Genomic DNA, 20,801 nt, shown 5'->3' with positions numbered 1-20,801 from the left:
CTAACTGTTGGAGGAACTAGTGGAATGTTTGTTGTGCAGTGAGACTTCAATCTAACTCAGTGATCATCCAGTTGACTGATCAATCAACCCAATATAACAGTGCATGCAGAGAATTCGAGTTCCCCAACTGAGGTGGAGTTTCCAAGGCAATGTAATATCAATTGTAGACTAGTCTTGAGTGTACAGGTTTCGCATGCAGTTAGATAATCAACCTTGGGAATTGCGCAATCATTTTGGAGGAAACACCTAAATAATAGGGGAAAAATTTCCTCAGGATTTGCGCAAGGAAATAGGGACTCAAGCTGAGGCAGAAATTGACTACGTCTAGGTTAGAGCTTCTTAGTGAACAGAGAGATAGGTCATTCACTTGCAGGTTGAGCGCAAATTGAGCTAGCAATTGTAATACATCTCTATTCATTGACTAATGCAAGCAGACATAGGGGTTTTTAGCAGATTTCTTTCCCCTGGAAAAACACTGTGTGCATGTGTGTTATTTCTCATTGCATGTTTGTGATTGATGTTCCAAATTGTGAATTGAATTCCACAGAGCAGTAGAGTATGTTTGTGTCTTGTGATTTTGATTAAAATTTCATGAGCAATTGCAAATATACACCATAATTTCTACATCAGATATGTTTCCTTTTTCACCCCTTAAGTAGTTATAATGTTTTTTTCTAGGCGAATTATGTTCCCTTATTAAAAATTTCCCCGCATTAGCCTACAAGAACTTATTAGGCTAACAAAACCCTGTCTTATGTCTCCTAAGCGTTGGGGACATTACACGATACAAGAAGTAAGTTAACATAGTAACCCATCAAACCAAAGGTATAAATAAAAAATAACTTAGAGAATTGGTTAGTGTATTAAAGCTACACTCACATGGACTATTCACATGCCATTTATATTCATTATTGAGTGATTAACATTGCTGATTTGCATTTATTTTCTGCATATTTTACATTTCCACATCAATATTACAACAAACAATTAACTCCTCCCTTCACCCAAGGCCCCGCATAAGGCATTGATCAATCTTTGGTTGGGTGAAGTTAATTTAAGGAAATCCTCCCATAGCTTTTAAGGAGGAAGTTGGGATTAAAAAGTGGGGACTTGTGCCAAGGTGACAATGGGCACTTGTTTTGTGTGTACCAATTTTAGCAGGCTGTAGGACTTTGGCAACCATGCTAGTTTGATCAATAACAATACATTTGTAAGAAGGGTGTTTCTCCTTTTATGCTCCTTTATCACTTTTCTTATGACATGTCACGCTCTAAACCTCGAATATGTGTCAAGTCTGCCCAAATGGAAAACCTCATGGTGAGATACTTCTCCTAAAAAGTCTCTATGAAGTCAACAATACTTCTACACCTTTGTTCTTCCGTTGAATGATGATTAGTGCTCCAGCAAACTAGCACAAGGTGCATGGCCTCCAAATATCTCCTCCTGCAACCTATAACCTTGCACTATACTCGGTGAGAGTGGAAAGCCCATGAAAATCCAAAATGAGACATGCATTTTCTGGTGGTAACAACTTCTATGCCCACATCCTTGCAATATATTTCTAATGCCAAGGGGTGATCCTGTAAGATCCTTAGTATTCTTGTTGTGTGTGTGTGTGCGAGAGAGAGAGAGAGAGTATTATCACAATGTACATATATGGTACACTCCTCATTGTGCTATCTATTTGCAAAAGTACAAAACCTTGGGAGAGTGATCTCTTTTTTACTAGGTTTCCTAAAATGGGTGAGTAATTAGTATGTACCATGTTGCTAAAAAATACAAAACATAAAGTGCTAAAATACACAATAGATAAAGTACAATAGTGTACTAAGTTACAACCATAACATATGTTCACTAGCTAAGTCTCATGAACCTTCCTCGAACAGCAAAGTTTCAATGTAGTTGCATCTGACTAATGTGGGAATAAGCATGTGACACAATACTTCATAGGAATGCAACCTCATTTTACTTAAAGGGATGCATTCAATTCTGGGCTATGAGTTTGAAAGCCATGCCTGAAATCAAGAAACCAACTTCCCTAAGAATGACAAGAGTATTCCCTAAACTGTATCAAAGTAATTTCTGTTTTGCAACCAGTAAACAAGTGAATGAATTGCACGTAGAATCACCAATAATGTATCTCTGGACAATGTTTCAACTGAATGAAATTATTTTTTTAAAGCTGGATGTTCAGAAAGGATTGAAATTCTGTATGTTTAATTAAAAAAATTATATTGAGGCGTTTCTTGTCTCATCAAGGTTAATTGTATCCTGTGACTTTGTTTTTTGCATTGTAGACGGAGGAAACAAAAAGTGCAGACCAGAATGGACCATATGGAATTATAAGTGCCATCATTCTATCCATTATTGTAGGTTGGGGCTATATACTTGGTATAACATTTGCAGTTACCAATATCCCCAATCTTTTGAGCAGTACAAATAATGCTGGTGGTTATGCAATTGCTGAAATTTTCTATCAGTCATTCAAGAATAGATATGGAAATGGAACTGGGGGAATAATTTGCCTGGGAGTTGTTGCCGTGGCTATATTTTTTTGTGGCATGGGCTCAGTCACAAGTAACTCGAGGTTAACACATCAAATTATTTTTCTGGATACATCTCATTAATGATGATACAAAAATATTCTACAGCTGTTTATGTTTTTCTTTTCCCAAATTGCTTCAATCTTACAGTTTCCTCTTTTGATGATGCTTGAATTTTGTGTCAATTGTAGTTGAGAAAGCTAGAGGAAAATATCAACTCTCTAACAACCATACATCTGACTGTATCACAGAATGACATATGCATTTTCTAGAGATGGAGCAATGCCATTCTCGGAATTCTGGCATAAAGTGAATAAGCATGAGGTGCCTTTGAATGCTGTTTGGCTTTCAGCTGGCATTTCGTTTTGCATGGCACTTCCTGTGAGTACACAAGACTTACATTTAATTTAAAGTGTAGGAATTTTGTGACTTTTTAAACTAGTCCTCTCATAATATACTAACAGTTCTGCTATCTTGAAAATAATATCCTTTGTTTGATAAAAAGAAAAAATCTAAAATTTCTTTGATTAATATAGGTACATATCTATATCATCAAATCATCCATGACCTGCACCTTGCCTCATCCACACCCACTTGAGGTGTTTTGAAATTAGTTATCTGCATTAATGCAAGCCTGATCACCTCAATGCTTGCTGCTAGACCAGATCTGATACAGTTGGAACGATACAGATAATAATAGTCTCTATTAGGCATTTGGAATTTCAACAAACAAGTTCGCAATTGCCTATGAAAGATGTGAAAATTATTTCTTTCCTAGGAAACACCACCTCATAGAAATGTGGTTTAATTTTTCACTGTTTAAATAGATTGTTGCAACTAACAGAATCAACATGCCCACTCACTGAAGAATGTTAGTAAACTGTACAAGTTAAACTTGCATTGTGATCAAAGAGGCCTGCATTTGTCATTGAGCAACATGATTTCACATCATTAGGTAAAAGGCCAACCTGCCGATGTTTTAATCTTTTCCATGGAGCATTCAAAGATTAAAAACCACCATATCCCCCAATGAATGTTTACAGGTTACTTGACTAATTATTCAGTTGGTACTTATAAATATAACATGCTAGGATTCAATCACATTTCCACATTCACTAAACTATTACTCTTTATGCAAGCATTGCTGCTAAATCTACCCATTTCTCAGGTATAGTATTCTGCATAACACAAATCCATGGTGTACTCAGCAGTCTCCATTGTACTAGTGCATTTTGGTTCTCTTTCCGCAAAAGCTAGCAGGCCTTGGATAGGCAAACCCTACAAGGTGCAAACTCGACCAAGAAAAAACATTGGGGTAGTGGCCCACTGTCACAACAGCCAAAACCTCCTTCTCTTTATGGATTTTCACCAATGGGAGGAGTGCCGGTAGGAAATAGATCACTTATAATAGGTATTCTAGGGTTAATGCATGAAATGATCTCGCTAGGAACTCTTCAAGAAAGACACAATTTATGCTCAAGGTTTCACAAAGAACTCACCAAGAACTCAAAGTGTCCATAATGGCAGTGAAAGGTGGTCTTGGGGATGTCCTGCTTCCTCACCCAAATTTGGTGGTACGCTGAGCGCAAGTATATCTTAGAGAAGTTGATGCAGGAGCATTCACCCAAGAGAAAATCATTGTAAATAAATAGACATAGAGGGGTCATGTATTTTTAGGAAATAGCTTTCCTAAGTCTCAAGTTAATGTAATTTAGGCCTTTTAATTGATTTAATTAGATAATGGGAGAATATGTAAATGCTCTCAAATAAATGAGAACATGAGTGGGAATAATGACAAAAGAGTCTAAAGTCAATTAGGACTCTTAAACAGTTCCATGATTCAAGGAACAAGAGAGGGCTTTTAGGAATTAATTAGAGTAGAAGTGGACAGAGTGTATCTAGGAGTTAGTTCACTAGATTTAGGAGTTAATCTAGGATTTACCCCAGAATTAGTTCAACAGAACCATTCTGGAGATATGTAAGCCTACGGGCAGAGTAGTTGAGAGAGAGGCCACTAATAGTAGAATCAGGACTGTGCGTGTGTGAGAGACTGAGAGTCTCAAATGTAATCAATTATTTTTATGTTTTTATATAGAGGAGGAATTCGATTCTGAGTGTGCCATATGCGTGAGTCGAGTGTTTATGATTGATTACTGTGTCAACTCGTAGGTTTTGTAAAGTGGTTGCAGGCAGAGTTCAGAGGACACGCAGAGGAGACATTGAGGATTGTTCGAGCAGAACAACGAAGTGAAATTGGGCGAGACAGAATCCAAGTGGAACGCAGAGAGGAGAATGATTCTGAGGAATCGTAAATGGGTCATTGAATCCAATTGATGAACAGAGTGAAGCTCTGAAGAAGTAGCGAAGTGAAGGTTCGCTGAGGAGAGAAGTTGAGCAGAAGCGGAAGAATGAAACCCTGAGGAAACAACCCAAACCCATAGAGAAACGCTGAGAAGATAGCAAAAACATAAGTAAAGAGAAGAGCGGAGAAGCGAAGAGGAGTCGCGCAGCGGAAACAGCGAAGGACGGGAGTTTTGAAGAAACTCAATCACAAAGGAAAATCGAAGAAATAATGGAAGAAAACCAAGTGAAAGGAAGAACAGAAAAGTTAAGTATCGGCGCACAGCAACCGTTAGATCTCATAGATCAACGACCGAGATTTGATCGCATCAGCGGCAAACCTTTTAGAGCTATTGGAACCGAGCTTTGGGTAGTTGCGATGAGCGATCGCGATTGATCGTGGACCGTTGGATCAGGACCAGATCTAATCACAAGTCGGAAGTCGGAGATGTAAAGGGACAGTGCGATGGAATGCAACACGCCGATGGCCGAAACTCCGATATAGCGATTGCCGATCGGAGTTCGGAGGAGAGTGTCGTGGAAAGATACGGACCTGACGGAGTTTATAGTGTCGGGTCTATAAGATTTGAGTTCCGGCGGGGCTTTTCCCATTAAATCCTTTGTATTGCGATAGTTATATGGCTTCGATAGTTATATGGTCCGATTATAATGTAGAAACACCAACATATGTGTTCTAATAGTCACATATCGGAAGGGAGACATATCTATGGTGCCGGGGAGGAGCTGATAGCGATTGCGATCAGCGATAAAGGTGGGACCTCGTGAAGCGTGTCAAGACCGTACTAAAGGCTGAAAGGTTTGTTTACGTATGTTTTTCCTTTGTAAATGGTTCATAAAGAGAAATAGCGCCGATGGGTAAGTTTGTATGTATTAACCATATATAACCAATGTTAAGAAGAAAAGGTTATATACATGCAGTTGAGAAGGTTTTGTGGTTAAGTCCAATTATAAATGGGTTGAATATATATATGCGGGCTTAAAGGGTTGTATGAATGTTATGAAGGGTTATAATGTCCCGATAGAAAGGCTTAGAAGGGGTGATTGGTTCCGATACAAAGGAACTGTATAAGAGGGCCTTAACCATTTTCTGTATGAAGATTTGACTCCATTGTAGAGTTAAATACATGTGCTTATGCATATTAATGTACACTGTGGGTATATGCTGGGTAACCCTAGAATTAGTTTGGCTAAGTATGGTTATATTCCGGGGAGTCATGCATCATTAGTGGTATCAGAGCAGAATATTTGTAATCAGAGCAGATTTGTAATCAGTAAGGGGAACTTTTGAAGTTCTCGGGGGAATAGACAGGAACAGAGGAATCCTTGAAGAAAAAAGAAAGCAAGATTATTTAATGCAAGTTCTGAAGGAAAGAGGACTTGGAGACCAAACAGAAGACAAGCCATTCAAAGTGCAGAAGAATGGTGAAGCAAGATCATGCATAGATCTTGAAGGTAAGACAGTGTGTTTTTATCTCAAAGTTGAATTGAAGATTGTTTGTTGCAGATAAAAATATCTCAGCAAAGGACAACAAGAGAAGCTGTGAGAGGAGAACTAGATGCATTCTTGAAGGCAGAGTAAGGCAAATACTCTGAAGGAGAAGTGGCAGTGAACCTGAAGAATCCAACAAGAAATTGGATAGAGAGGACAACTGAAGTGTTCTCAAGAGAGAGTGAGAGATTGCAGAAGCCTAGAAGGAGCAAAGGTGTTGCTCAAGAAGAGGTTCCAGACAGAGGACCTATGCTTACCAAAAGACTGAGTGAGGAGAGCTTAGTGAGGTAAGATTGCAGCAAGGAGGACTAGTTGTTGCAGAGGCTTGTTGCAGAGGAGCTCATGAAGAAAGAGGAGAAGAAGATGACTACTGATAGTCATAACAGAGGTTCAGAGAGAAGCCACAGTAGAGGACATAAGAAAGAGGATGCCAAAGCAAATGGCAAAAACAAAAGCCTCCCTGTAAACTTTGAGACTTAGAGCGCATCTGATGCTACCAAAAATCAACATTCTCATCTTGACTTAATTAATTCTGATTAATTAATCAATTTTCCTAAATTTAGACATAGGAAATATTAAAAAATAGGTTAATAATCTAATTAAGTCATCTCTAAGTGGAATTTCCAGGAACGATTTCTGAGTTTTGGAGATCTCATGTATTCTAGCCTCTCCACCAAATGTCATGGATAGAACACATCCGATGCTACAAAAACTAACACTCCTTCTTCGCGAGGATTGTGTTCTCTCTAGTGTTGCACATTCTGCCACAATACCTTGTCTTTGTATCACCTCCTATCATGTTGTTGATGTCTAGGCATACTACGCAACTCTGATGTTGCATCTGTGTTGCTGCTGACACTGCCATACTGCTACTAGCACTGCATTTGCACTTAACTCCCTCTCATATGTTGTTGCTACAACTTCAACTACTGTAGTTGAAAAACATTCAAAATACTGAATCAACTGTGTTCAGTATGATGCATTTGTATCTCGAGTCTTGACTGCTACTAGCTACTGCACTGTCCACCAATGAATCTGTGTTGCTATTGACTCTACACTGTGCCACTCTGCAATGCTGCGAACTCTGCACTGTGCTCCCCAACATCTGACTGCAACTAGTCACTGCAATTGTCACTCTAGTACTGGTTGCATCAACTGCCATTGATACATCCTGCTACTTAATACTGTGGCCCCCCCGTAGCAAGGTAATGATCCATGAGGTGGACTCCTCAAGGACCTTGCCCAATCTCTGTAGCTCTCTGGGGCTACAACTCCAAGTCACCCCACCTCACTCCTGGAGGTATGTGGGCCATCATAGCGAAGTCTTCCTCCAACCTGGAGGACAACCTATCTATCTCAACATGTGTTGTTGCCTGGTTTTGCATCTCCTCTTTGTCCTTCTTTCTAAGAGGACACTGGGTGCTGTAGCATCCAAACTCGCTACACCTGAAGCACTTGACCTTAGATAGGTCCTTCTTCTTTCATTGCTCCCCCTGCCCTTGACTAGGACCCGTAGATGCAAGGGCCAGATTCTCCTCCTCCTTCAACACCTTCGATTCGCTGCTACTACTACCACTGATGGAGCTCTTCAGCAAAGCTCATCTCAATTCCTCCTGCTGCAAGTCTGATCACATCCTGTCCCATTCTGGTAGCTTGTCTCTATCCAATATACTTTGGATGAAAACTTGCCACTCCTCAGAGACACTATTCACTGCCAATCTCACTAGCTCTATTGGTTGAGGCACTGCCCCAATAGTTGCAAGCTGGTCTCGGACCTCCTGAATCTTGCTGAGGAAGCGATCTATGCCTTCCCCCTTCTGCATTTTGATGCATCTCAACTTCTCCTCTAGGAACATCTTCCGCTGCTCGGAAGTACCCTGGTATAGCGTGGAGAGAGCATCTAACATTTATTTGGTCGTTCCCTTGGCTGCAATATGTGAGATTATATGTTGTGAATAACAAAAATGGTTGGCATACGGAGTTAGATCACTCTGGAGGAAAATGGCGAACTAAGGAACTAGGGTTTCTGACAAACCCTTCCACGGCACACAGTCTGAGCAAGTAGCCTCTCAGGCCCAAACAGAACTTTCGCCAGGACTGTCTCTGTGCTTCTGGATGCAAAGGACAATGAACAGTCCAACAGGGGAGGCATCAGCGCCTCCCCCCAAAGATTACAATCAGGAAAACCCAAATGAGAGAAGAACTGAGAATGCAGAGAAGCCAGAGGTACGGCCTGTGCAGCAGCTGGAGAAGAACGGACAAGAAGATCTGGGATACGAGAAGGAGGATAAACAAGCAACATTTTGAAAACCAAAGAAAACTTCATCGTCCACATGCAAGCCCATTGCCACAAAAAGGCCCAAGATCGAGCTACCTAGTCACCGGATCAATGCGCAAATACAATTTATGAAAGACCATGCCTTGATTGGAAAATTCATCGGTTACTGGCCTACTGAAAAAGCCCTGCAAGGCTGGATCACCTCTAATGGAAGTGTTGTCGCGCGGATTGACACGACAACGCTCAGACCGGGGGCTGTCACTCTGATCCCCGATCCCTCCGTTTAAGCCTGTCTCCCGCGGCTAAGGGGGGTAGACCCTGTAAGATGATGAGACCAACTGTCGACCAGTTGGTTGGGAGACACGAGATACGATATGAAAAAGCACTTGATTGATTTGATTAATTGAGCAGACCAGTGCCTTAAGAGATTATGGTTAAGATGATCACTTGTTGGATGATATAGAGAAATAAACCGTGAACAACAATCATTTGTCATCAGCTAAATCACAATGCTCTTAAAATGACCAAAACGATATCCAGCAATTGAGAATTTTCAAAAAAAAAAAAAAAAATCATAACCATTAACCAGATATCAATTTCGCATCTCGACTTGAAAATTTAGATCTCAGAACTCGTCCAAAGCTTGGCAGTTTTGATGAGGAGCCTGCGATTTTAAGGAAACAAAACCCTATACTTGTAAACACAAAGAAAACAAAACCTTAATCTGAAATCTATATATAAGCAAAATTTTGGAAACCCTAGATCAGCTAATTTAATGTACAGATTTGGCCCCTTAACAGCCAGATTTCAGCAGTAAGCACAGAAATTATTTTAAAGAAAAGAAATTTCAGATTGTCACTGTGAAAAAACTTCAGAAAATCTCTCATGCAGATCAGAAAAATAAAACCGAATGATAGACCCAGGATCAAATCCAACTGGGCTCAACAAAAAATATGCTTGCGGGAGTTGGCTGGTTCAGCCGAGAACTTCCCCGAACGCCCACAAATTTCCTTCAGAAAATGTTTTCTGCACAGCTGAAAACAACCGTCAACAAAGAGGGCAAAAATGCTGCTAGATCTCAAACAGTAATGGAGATACCTGCCATTACTTCAGAAACCCTAACAGCACTCAAACCCCAGCAAGTGAACAAGATACCTGTGCTCACAATACTCTACGAAAAGCTATTATTAATGGCTGAAAATAACATATGCAGAAAATGAAATGATCTCACAGCATTCCAAGAGAGTAACACCAGCAAGATATGGACCCCAAAGTCTTCCTTTATTAACCAGAAACAGATTTACAAGAGAGCTTCTTCAGTATCTGACTCACAGATCGAATGAATCTGAAATGACCACCTAAGACCCTATATAAAGGAAATGATCCCAACGGCTAGTTCGAATGATCCATGTAGAAATGATCTCGACCGTTGATGAAGATCAAGACATCTCTTGATCTCATCCGTCGATTTATTCAATTAATTTTTTATTATTATTTTTTAAATTTCTTATTATTTATTATTTTATTATTATTTTTTAAATTTAAAAAAAAAAAATTATTATTTTTTATTTATTTCATTTTTTAAAATTTTAAAATTTTTAAATTTTTTTATTATTTATTATTTTATTATTATTTTTTAAATTTTTAAAATTTTAATTTTTTTTTTTTTATTATTTTTTATTTATTTCATTTTTTTAAATTTTTAAATTTTTAAATTATTTATTATTTTATTATTATTTTTTAAATTTTTAATTTGTTTTTTATTATTTTTTATTTATTTCATTTTTTAAAATTTTTATTTATTTTATTATTTTATTTCATTTTTTAAATGGATCATCGAACTAAACCTTTGGAAACATCACCCAGGACCTAGGACTTAGGACTCACGAGGGGATTTAAAACATTTTTCGACCCTCAAGACACATTACATCATGACTTTTACAACTTACATCTCAAGGGGACAAGCCCACTTAACACAGACCCTCATAAATCACCTAGTTCTGCGACACAACTATAATCTAGCATATTAACACACTAGGATTCTCCTAAAGTTCTAATGACAAAATCCATCCCGGCTTTGGGGTCAGGTTTGAAGGAAAACTCTGCCGATCCATGGATCGGTGAGACGAAAAACCTTCTGGGACATAGATTATCATAGAAAGTTAGGTCCACCTAGGCAATTTTACATACATGACTCTGATCTGCTTAGATTATTTACAATTCATACATGCAGACTGGGTTTACAATTGAAATGATCAAGCTGCTGATGACTGTAGGCTGGCACGGACACGTCGTTCAGGTGCTACCCCTTTCTGCCAAGAAAAGAGGGTGTACTGCATGGGAAGTTGACCAGTAGAGGTCAACATCTGGCTCTACTTGGGGACACGTTGCTGCTTGCAGGAATGTGAGAATCCAGAATCTGCATCCATACAACACAAAAATAAGTAGCGTCCATCCAAAATCATCATATACATTAAGCACAATAAAGATACAAGCTCTTCATTTATTAACTATCTAAAGCAGAAACGAAAATGCGGAAAAAACAAGGAGTAGGGTTAGAAATACGATACAAAGGATGCCCTACGGCATCAGATGTGTTCAATATAGTGCATACTGAGCATTTGCCTGCTTTCAGGCAAATCTGTCGGCTGCTTGTCGGATGTGCCATGTCCCATTTTGCATATGGTAGGACTCTTTCCTATTCGAAAATCAAGCTGCTTGCGGCCGTCTGATGCGTCAAATCTTCTTCTCATTTTCTTTCTCTTGCGTTTTTGCTTTCTGGCTGGTTGAATTACTAATGACCTGGTACTTTCTGTTTCAAAGCTATCAGATGAAGTATGTAAGATATGCGTGCTATGTCTTTCTTCATCTTGCATCTGATCTTTATCATTCTTAAGTCTGTCTGGATCACCCTCAATCAACCATCTTTCAATTGAATCAACAACCTCCCAATAATAAGATGAATCTTGTTGCAGCAAATGAGAAGACTCCTGATCTGTTGATGTTTGCTGGTTTCTCTTATCTTCCAATTGTTGAAACCTTTGAACCTGTATTCTAATGGCATTTATCTGTCTAGAGCATTCATCCCTTATAGCACTGATTTGTATGGCATGGTGCTCTTGCATGTGTTTTATTACTTTATCATTCTTTTCTTTTATGTCCATCAAGCAATGTTGCATGAAATTTATTTCTTCTTCATGATTCGCTTGCATGTCAGCCAACTGATTGTTATGATTGAACGTTATGATAGTCATTTCCTCATCCATAGTTAATAAATTGTTTTGCATAGAGTCAATTCCCCTATCATGATCAGCTTTAATGGTCACCATATTCTCTTCTAAGACTGACATCTTGCTATGCATGTTTCCAATTTCTGTTTCATATTTAGTTTTCATGGCCTCAATTTCTCTAGCATGGTGACTTTGCGTGACCTCAATCTCCCTATTACGTTTTTCCAGGTGAGCGCATAAAGTTTTCACATCATTGACATAATTAGTTTGATTGATTTCCATATTTCTTACCAGCATCATTAGATCTCGTAAAATTTGCTTTTGCTCTTCCCTTTCGTTGTCATTTGTCCCTGATTTTTCACTATCATGAACTTGATCTGCAATATTTCCGGTGGATGACACGTTCTGACATGATGAATCGTCTTGGGATCTTTCAGCTGGACCGCTTATCAAATTACTTTCATTCTGTTGCACAATTTTAGAGGTAGAAGGCAAGCTGACCGGATAACAATATCTATCTTCAAAAGCATTGATAATATCAACCAAAGAAGTGAAAGAATCCTTAGGAAAATTGTTAAACCAATTCAAAGCATCATCTTCTAAAGAAAGGACAAATAGACGCATTTTGATATCGCCATGATTAAACTGAGGGGGTCTGCAATATATGGTCATGATGCGAATAAACAAGTCAATATGCCTTTTAGCAGCGATTGGATCACCATCTGAAAAAATAGGTAATTCAGGAAGGGCCTCCTCCGGAAAATCATGGAGACGGTGAGTAAAACGACATGGTTTACATGAATAATCCATGATGAATAATAAGGGATGAGATGGATGATAGAACTAGATCTATGCTCAAGAAAATCAAAAGATGAAAGGAGTGGAGTCGCCACTTGAACAATAAATCTGATTCTAAGATCCAAGAAGTAATCAACAAACAGATATGCGGCAGGCTTCTTGTCTGGGAAAAATAAGAAAATGGAGTCGCCACCCAAACAAGAAACAAACCCAAGAGATGCTGCTGATATGGGATGAAAAGATGCCAAAAATATTGAATCTGCCAGCTCAAATGAGAAGATGAGAAGATGAATGTCGATGAAAAACAGGAACAGGAAAAACTCTGTCCCTGGCAACGGCGCCAAAAAATGTTGGCGTTGCCGGCTCAAATGAATGATAAAAAGATGAACGATGAATGATGAAAAGTCGTTGAAACACCAAGGACAGAAAAACTCTATCCCCGGCAACGGCGCCAAAAAATGTTGTCGCGCGGATTGACACGACAACGCTCAGACCAGGGGCTGTCACTCTGATCCCCGATCCCTCCGTTTAAGCATGTCTCCCGCGGCTAAGGGGGGTAGACCCTGTGAGATGATGAGACCAACTGTCGACCAGTTGGTTGGGAGACACGAGATACGATATGAAAAAGCACTTGATTGATTTGATTAATTGAGCAGACCAGTGCCTTAAGAGATTATGGTTAAGATGATCACTTGTTGGATGATATAGAGAAATAAACCGTGAACAGCAATCATTTGTCATCAGCTAAATCACAATGCTCTTAAAATGACCAAAACGATATCCAGCAATTGAGAATTTTCAAAAAAAAGAATCATAACCATTAACCAGATATCAATTTCGCATCTCGACTTGAAAATTTAGATCTCAGAACTCGTCCAAAGCTTGGCAGTTTTGATGAGGAGCCTGCGATTTTAAGGAAACAAAACCCTATACCTGTAAACACAAAGAAAACAAAACCTTAATCTGAAATCTGTATATAAGCAAAATTTTGGAAACCCTAGATCAGCTAATTTAATGTACAGATTTGGCCCCTTAACAGCCAGATTTCAGCAGTAAGCACAGAAATTATTTTAAAGAAAAGAAATTTCAGATTGTCACTGTGAAAAAACTTCAGAAAATCTCTCATGCAGATCAGAAAAATAAAACCGAATGATAGACCCAGGATCAAATCCAACTGGGCTCAACAAAAAATGCTTGCGGGAGTTGGTTGGTTCAGCCGAGAACTTCCCCGAACGCCCACAAATTTCCTTCAGAAAATGTTTTCTGCACAGCTCAAAACAACCGTCAACAAAGAGGGCAAAAATGCTGCTAGATCTCAAACAGTAATGGAGATACCTGCCATTACTTCAGAAACCCTAACAACACTCAAACCCCAGCAAGTGAACAAGATACCTGTGCTCACAATACTCTACAAAAAGCTATTATTAATGGCTGAAAATAACATATGCAGAAAATGAAATGATCTCACAGCATTCCAAGAGAGTAACACCAGCAAGATATGGACCCCAAAGTCTTCCTTTATTAACCAGAAACAGATTTACAAGAGAGCTTCTTCAGTATCTGACTCACAGATCGAATGAATCTGAAATGACCACCTAAGACCCTATATAAAGGAAATGATCCCAACGGCTAGTTCGAATGATCCATGTAGAAATGATCTCGACCGTTGATGAAGATCAAGACATCTCTTGATCTCATCCGTCGATTTATTCAATTAATTTTTTATTATTATTTTTTAAATTTCTTATTATTTATTATTTTATTATTATTTTTTAAATTTAAAAAAAAAAAAAATTATTATTTTTTATTTATTTCATTTTTTAAAATTTTAAAATTTTTTTATTATTTATTATTTTATTATTATTTTTTAAATTTTTAAAATTTTAATTTTTTTTTTTATTAGTTTTTATTTATTTCATTTTTTTAAATTTTTAAATTATTTATTATTTTATTATTATTTTTTAAATTTTTAATTTGTTTTTTATTATTTTTTATTTATTTCATTTTTTAAAATTTTTATTTATTTTATTATTTTATTTCATTTTTTAAATGGATCATCGAACTAAACCTTTGGAAACATCACCCAGGACCTAGGACTTAGGACTCACGAGGGGGATTTAAAACATTTTTCGACCCTCAAGACACATTACATCATGACTTTTACAACTTACATCTCAAGGGGACAAGCCCACTTAACACAGACCCTCATAAATCACCCAGTTCTGCGACACAACTATAATCTAGCATATTAACACACTAGGATTCTCCTAAAGTTCTAATGACAAAATCCATCCCGGCTTTGGGGTCAGGTTTGAAGGAAAACTCTGCCGATCCATGGATCGGTGAGACGAAAAACCTTCCGGGACATAGATTATCATAGAAAGTTAGGTCCACCTAGGCAATTTTACATACATGACTCTGATCTGCTTAGATTATTTACAATTCATACATGCAGACTGGGTTTACAATTGAAATGATCAAGCTGCTGATGACTGTAGGCTGGCACGGACACGTCGTTCAGGTGCTACCCCTTTCTGCCAAGAAAAGAGGGTGTACTGCATGGGAAGTTGACCAATAGAGGTCAACAGGAAGCCCAAAGGTCATGTAACTCTACAGCTAGGCCTTAAGGTCTTCTTCACAGCCATCTTCAACAGCCTTGAAGACCGGAATTGTGTTCTAGATGCAGGACCCTATTTCTTCAATGCAATAGGTCTTTATTTATGAGATTGGGTCGAAAGATTTAACCCAGATAAGGAAGATTTCAGCTGGGCGCCAGTTTGGATCTGCATGTACTCGCTTCCACTGGAATACTGGGACGAGGACTCACTAACAACCATTGGCAATGGATTAGGCGAGTTCATAAAGGCAGCGGAGGAAACCAAGCTTCGACGATACACATCCTACGCACGGATCTGTGTTTACATGAAGCTAGGCCATGCGCTCCCGGACTCGGTAAGTCTTCTACATGATGACTTTGAATGGATTCAACCCCTTGAATATGAACATGTACCCTTCAGATGTAGGAGATGCCATGCCCATGGTCACCTCTTTCGTGACTGTCCCTTAAACATGCCTCCTAAAACCACAGAAAATGGAAACAAATCTGATCCAGAAGGGTTCACCAAGGTAGCCAGCAGGAAAAGGCATACCAAAAAACCTCCCTCAGTACCAAAAAACACTGCTCCATCTTCTGATTTGCCATCCTCCAGCAACAGCTTTGATATTCTGACAAATCTAGAATAGCCTGAATCAGTTACACCTATGACAGCAAAGCCAAGCTCTGTTCCATCCACCCATCTATCCCCCACTCTTATCCACTCTAAAACCAGTCATCCATTGAATGCCCATACCTCTGAAAAGCCTGCCTCAGACAACACCAACCCTGTTCAGAACAAAGCCCTGTGGTCTGACAAAATTATGGACATCGATGATACATCAGCAGAACCTTCTCAGCCACCAACCCATCCGGAGGGAAGCAGTCAGCAAAGTTTAATGGAAGAAGAACCAGAAAGCTTTGATCTCGGTGAAATAGACATTTTCAGTCTAGAGCAAGCCTGCAAAAGGAAAGAGTTCGACACCATACCGGACAGACAACTGGAAAATTTGGAAGTAGTGCTCACAAGAGTGCATCAGCACAATACTTTGGGCATACAACAAGGAGGCAAATGGGATGGGAAACATATCATCAAAGATGGGAAGAAAAGAGGTAGAAAGACAGATCTACAACGTACCATATTAATTGGGGAAATGCTAGTGGAGTCAGGAAGGTGCTCCAAGCTGACCAAATATTACCGATCCCTACCTACTAGTCAACCATGAAGCTCATCTCATGGAATGTAAGAGGACTTAATGGTCTTGGGAAATATAGAATGTTAAAGAACATGATTCAGCAAGAACAACCATACATTGTATTCATGCAAGAAACAAAATGTAGCACCAGCACATTAGAATCCATATTATCCAAACCCTGGGCAGGATGTCAAGCGGTAACAGTAGACACAACAAGCATCTCGGGAGGGTTAGCCATAGCATGGAACACTTAGCATATATCCTTAACAAATTTCCATGCCTCTCATTATTTCATCCAAGCAATGTTCCACCTGATCGGTACCAACATACATGGACATTTAACCAATGTTTACTTCCCTCAGGAGAGTACGCAAAAAATTAGGCAATTAGAAACATTGGAGATTCTTAATGCTCCAAGAACTTATCCACTATGGATCACGAGAGGAGACTTCAATATGATCACAAAGCTGGAGGAAAAACTGGGAGGCAGAAGAAAGCTGGACAAAGAAAGCAATAACTTCAAAGATTACATTCAACACAATGGTCTAATAGACTTACCCTTTGATAACGGAATTTACACTTGGAAAAACAAAAGAGCTGGGACTCAGCAAATAGCATCAAGGCTGGATAGATTTCTAATTGCAGAAAATTTTGTTCATCTTGGTGGTGATATAGGCGCCTCCATCCTACCCCTAGCTGGCTCGGATCATTGGCCCATTTCTTTGCAATGGAAAAATCCTGGAACCTCTAGCAGAAGACCATTCAAGTTTGAAGCTTTCTGGCTTACCCACCCTGAGTTCAATACAGTGGTCAAATCAGTGTGGGAAAGTTTCCTTCCCAATGGTGGCTCACTCATGTACCAATTCCAGCAAAGATTGAAGCATATCAAAAAACAAATCAAAACCTGGAATCATACCACTTTTGGCAACATCCTTCAAGAGAAAAAAGTTCTTGAGCAAAACATGACAAAGCTACAGCAGAAGATCATCCTAGAAGGCATAACAGAGGAACATGCCAAACAGGAACAAATCCTACTAACACAACTAGATGAAAGAAGCAAACAAGAGGAACTGCTATGGAGACAAAAGTCAAGAATCAGATGGCTAAGAGAAGGGGAACGAAACACCAAATTTTTTCATCGTACAACTATACAAAGAAGAATGAATAATACAATCTCACACATTCAAAACTCATAGGGAGACAAAATGGAGAAACAGGAAGACATAGAGAAAGAGCTCACAAATCACTTCAAAACTGTTCATCAAGTGTTGACCACAGACAGACAACGTGCTATCAATGAGATACTTCAGCATATTCCTAAACTCATTACAGAGGAGCATAATCAGCTATTGCTAAGACCAGTCACCATTACGGAGGTCGAAGAGGCATCAAATCAACTGACAGCTGGGAAAGCGCCTGGACCTGATGGTTTCACATCCAACTTTTACCATCACTTTTGGGACTTAATCAAAGCAGATGTCTGGAATGTGGTCAAAGAATCAAGAGCAATGCATTGGTTACTTCCTTCACTCAATGCCACTTTCATCGCTCTTATTCCCAAAGTAGTGCAACCAAGCACTCCGGAGAAGTTCAGGCCTATTGCACTCTGCAATGTCATCTATAAAATTATCTCGAAAGTCATAGCCAACTGCCTCAAACCGCTCCTCCCTCTTCTCATCTCACCAGAGCAATCTGGTTATGTAGAAGGTCGTCAAATTCTGGATGGTATTATATTGACTCATGAAACCATCCATTCTTTAAAGAGTAACAAACAGGCAGGTATGCTGTTGAAAATCGACCTTTCCAAAGCCTTTGATAAACTCAGCTGGACCTACATAAAATAGATGCTTACGGCCTTTGGATTTAGCCCGACCTGGGTTAGATGGATCATGTCCCTAATTTCCTCCCCACTTTGCTCTGTTCTTGTCAATGGGATCCCCTCTAAACCCTACTACCCTTCCAGAGGAATTCGTCAAGATGACCCTCTGTCCCCCTTTCTATTTATCATTATGGCTGAGGGTCTGGGTCGTCTTATAAAGCATGTCGTTCATTCCCATGATCTTAGAGGACTCTCTGTTCATGGATCCCCTGTTATTACCCATCAACAATTTGTTGATGACAATATGCTCTTTGGTCATCCTTCTGTAAATGAGGCCCGAACCTATAAAGCTCTTTTAGATACATTCTCAGAAGCCTCTGGCACCACCATAAACACTGCCAAATCTCAAGTTTATTTCTTCCATACTCCTATTGCCACCCAAAGAATCATTGCTCGAATCATAGGATTCTCTCAAGCCAAGCTTCCGTCTCAGTATTTAGGCGCCCCTCTCATAGACTCAGCCTTAAAGCATGCTTCCTGGCATCAACTCATTGAGAAAATGGAAAGTCGGCTCATGTCTTGGACATACAGAACTCTCAACATGGCAAGCAGATTAGTCCTGATAAAGGCAGTCCTACAATCAATGCCCCTCTATCTCTTCTGAGTTCTTACTGCACCGAAATGGGTGCTAAAAAGAATAAGGAATCTGCAACGCAATTTCTTATGGGGTTCCACAGGACAAAATAGAAAATGGGCGCTAGTCAAATGGGAAAAAGTTTGCAAGCCTAAAAAGTAGGGAGGTCTAGGCTTACGTGATCCACAACACAGCAATACTTTGATGGGAGCACGGATTTGGTGGCAATGGGTATCCTGCCCACAGAAGCCATGGGCGCAATTATGGACTGCAAAGTATGCAAATAATTGACCGCAACAAGAACTAATAAGGATAACCACCACGCTCACAGGATCCCTGATTTGGAATGCGGCCAAGCAACACAGAGAGGTCATCCATCAGCATAGCTTTTGGGAGATAAGGGATGGGAGGACGGCCCGTTTCTGGACGGATTCATGGCAACAAAGACCCAAAATTGCAGCTTTCCTACCATGCACAAATCATAATGGAAATGACATTATCCAGGAGGACAATGTAGCACATTTCTGGACTCTCAGCACTACATAGGGATTCAGGCAATGGAAACCGTTGAGGCAAATAACACAGCAAGAAACGGAAGCTTACAACATGGAGCTACACAAAGAGCTCACCAACAGAAGAATCAGAGTCAATACAGGAAGCGATGTACTCAGATGGGGATATACACCGAAAGGAACATACACCACTAAAGAAGCATACCAGCTAATGTTCCAAACTCAGGAACCAACAGATCCTGCTTGGAACCATATCTGGACTGCAGGGATCTGGCCCAAAGTTTCCACCTTCATCTGGTTGTTGTATCATCAAAGAATTCTCACATGGGACAACTTAATCAAAAGAGGATTTCAAGGACCATCCTACTGTCCCAACTGTCAAAACAATGAAGAAACTATTCAGCACCTCATGGACTCCTGCCACATGGCCAATCAACTCTGGGAAAAGCTCACTTTTAGATGTCAGCGACCTTGCAGACTTCTAGGGGATATAAAAGGCACCATTCGCAATTGGACTCCAGAGCCCTATAATAGCAAAGTTCTCAACAAGCTGTGGACAATATTGCCAGGCCTCCTTCTATGGACAATCTGGAAGGAAAGAAATAAGCGAATTTTTAAAAATCACAAAACTTCCTTAGAAATCATATGGAACAACTTATGTCAGAACATCAAGGAAACTCTTGCGTTGCATCAATGGACAACTGAGGACTTTCCTACCCAGCCTTAGGAACTAAGCATATGGGCTAACTGGAACATCCAGCTCCAACAAGCACAACTGAATTCCAATAGACCTAACATTATAACCAGGCAGCTTTCACATTGGTTACACCCCCCACAAAGTATGATTAAGTTAAATTTCGACGGTGCCTCCAAGGGCAACCCAGGCAAAGCAGGATACGGGGGCATATTCAGAAATCATGAGGGCCAACCCCTACTATTGTATTTTGGCTCCATTGGATGGGATACGAACAATTCTGCAGAACTGGAAGGATTGTGGCAAGGTATGAAACTAGCTCACCAACATAATTTTTATCCCATCATTATAGAAGGGGATACCCAAATTCTAATCAATATGGTCACTCAAATCCAACAAGGAAGAATGGCTTCAAGAGTAGCCAAAAGCTGGAGATTAATGGCCAGGATTGAAACAATAGAGAAATGGATAAAAGATAGGAGAGCAATAACTTTTATTCACGTCAAAAGGGACAGTAACAAAGTTGTTGATCTCCTAGCAAACATTGGGGTGGAACAGGACCAGATCCTACATTCTGGTCTTCTCAACATTATAGATGACCACAATCAATTGCAAGTCTGCACTGACCTGGTGCACAAGGAAGCTCAACCCCCG

General features: G+C 39.6%; 1 protein-coding gene across 2 annotated transcripts in view; it reads left to right on the top strand.

Moving 5' to 3' along the window:
* LOC149174612 (amino-acid permease BAT1 homolog) overlaps positions 1-20,801 on the top strand; it is a 360,103-nt gene that overhangs the window by 295,125 nt on the left and 44,177 nt on the right. Inside the window, exons 7-9 of one of the 2 annotated variants that reach the window (XM_089422640.1) lie at positions 2,298-2,369; positions 2,481-2,587; positions 2,795-2,924. In XM_089422640.1, the coding sequence (XP_089278766.1) occupies positions 2,298-2,369; positions 2,481-2,587; positions 2,795-2,924 (309 nt within the window). Of the gene's footprint in view, positions 1-2,297; positions 2,588-2,794; positions 2,925-20,801 lie in introns of both variants that reach the window. The other variant, XM_089422639.1, reaches the window with a different exon arrangement.

This window comes from Pinus tabuliformis, chromosome 4_1 (assembly GCF_031772625.1).
Source record: "Pinus tabuliformis cultivar Carrire ecotype Pingquan chromosome 4_1, CPIR1, whole genome shotgun sequence".
Taxonomy (NCBI): domain Eukaryota; kingdom Viridiplantae; phylum Streptophyta; class Pinopsida; order Pinales; family Pinaceae; genus Pinus; species Pinus tabuliformis.
The sequence above is the reverse complement of the archived record's forward strand: the minus strand, read 5'-3'. Positions and strand labels throughout refer to the sequence as shown.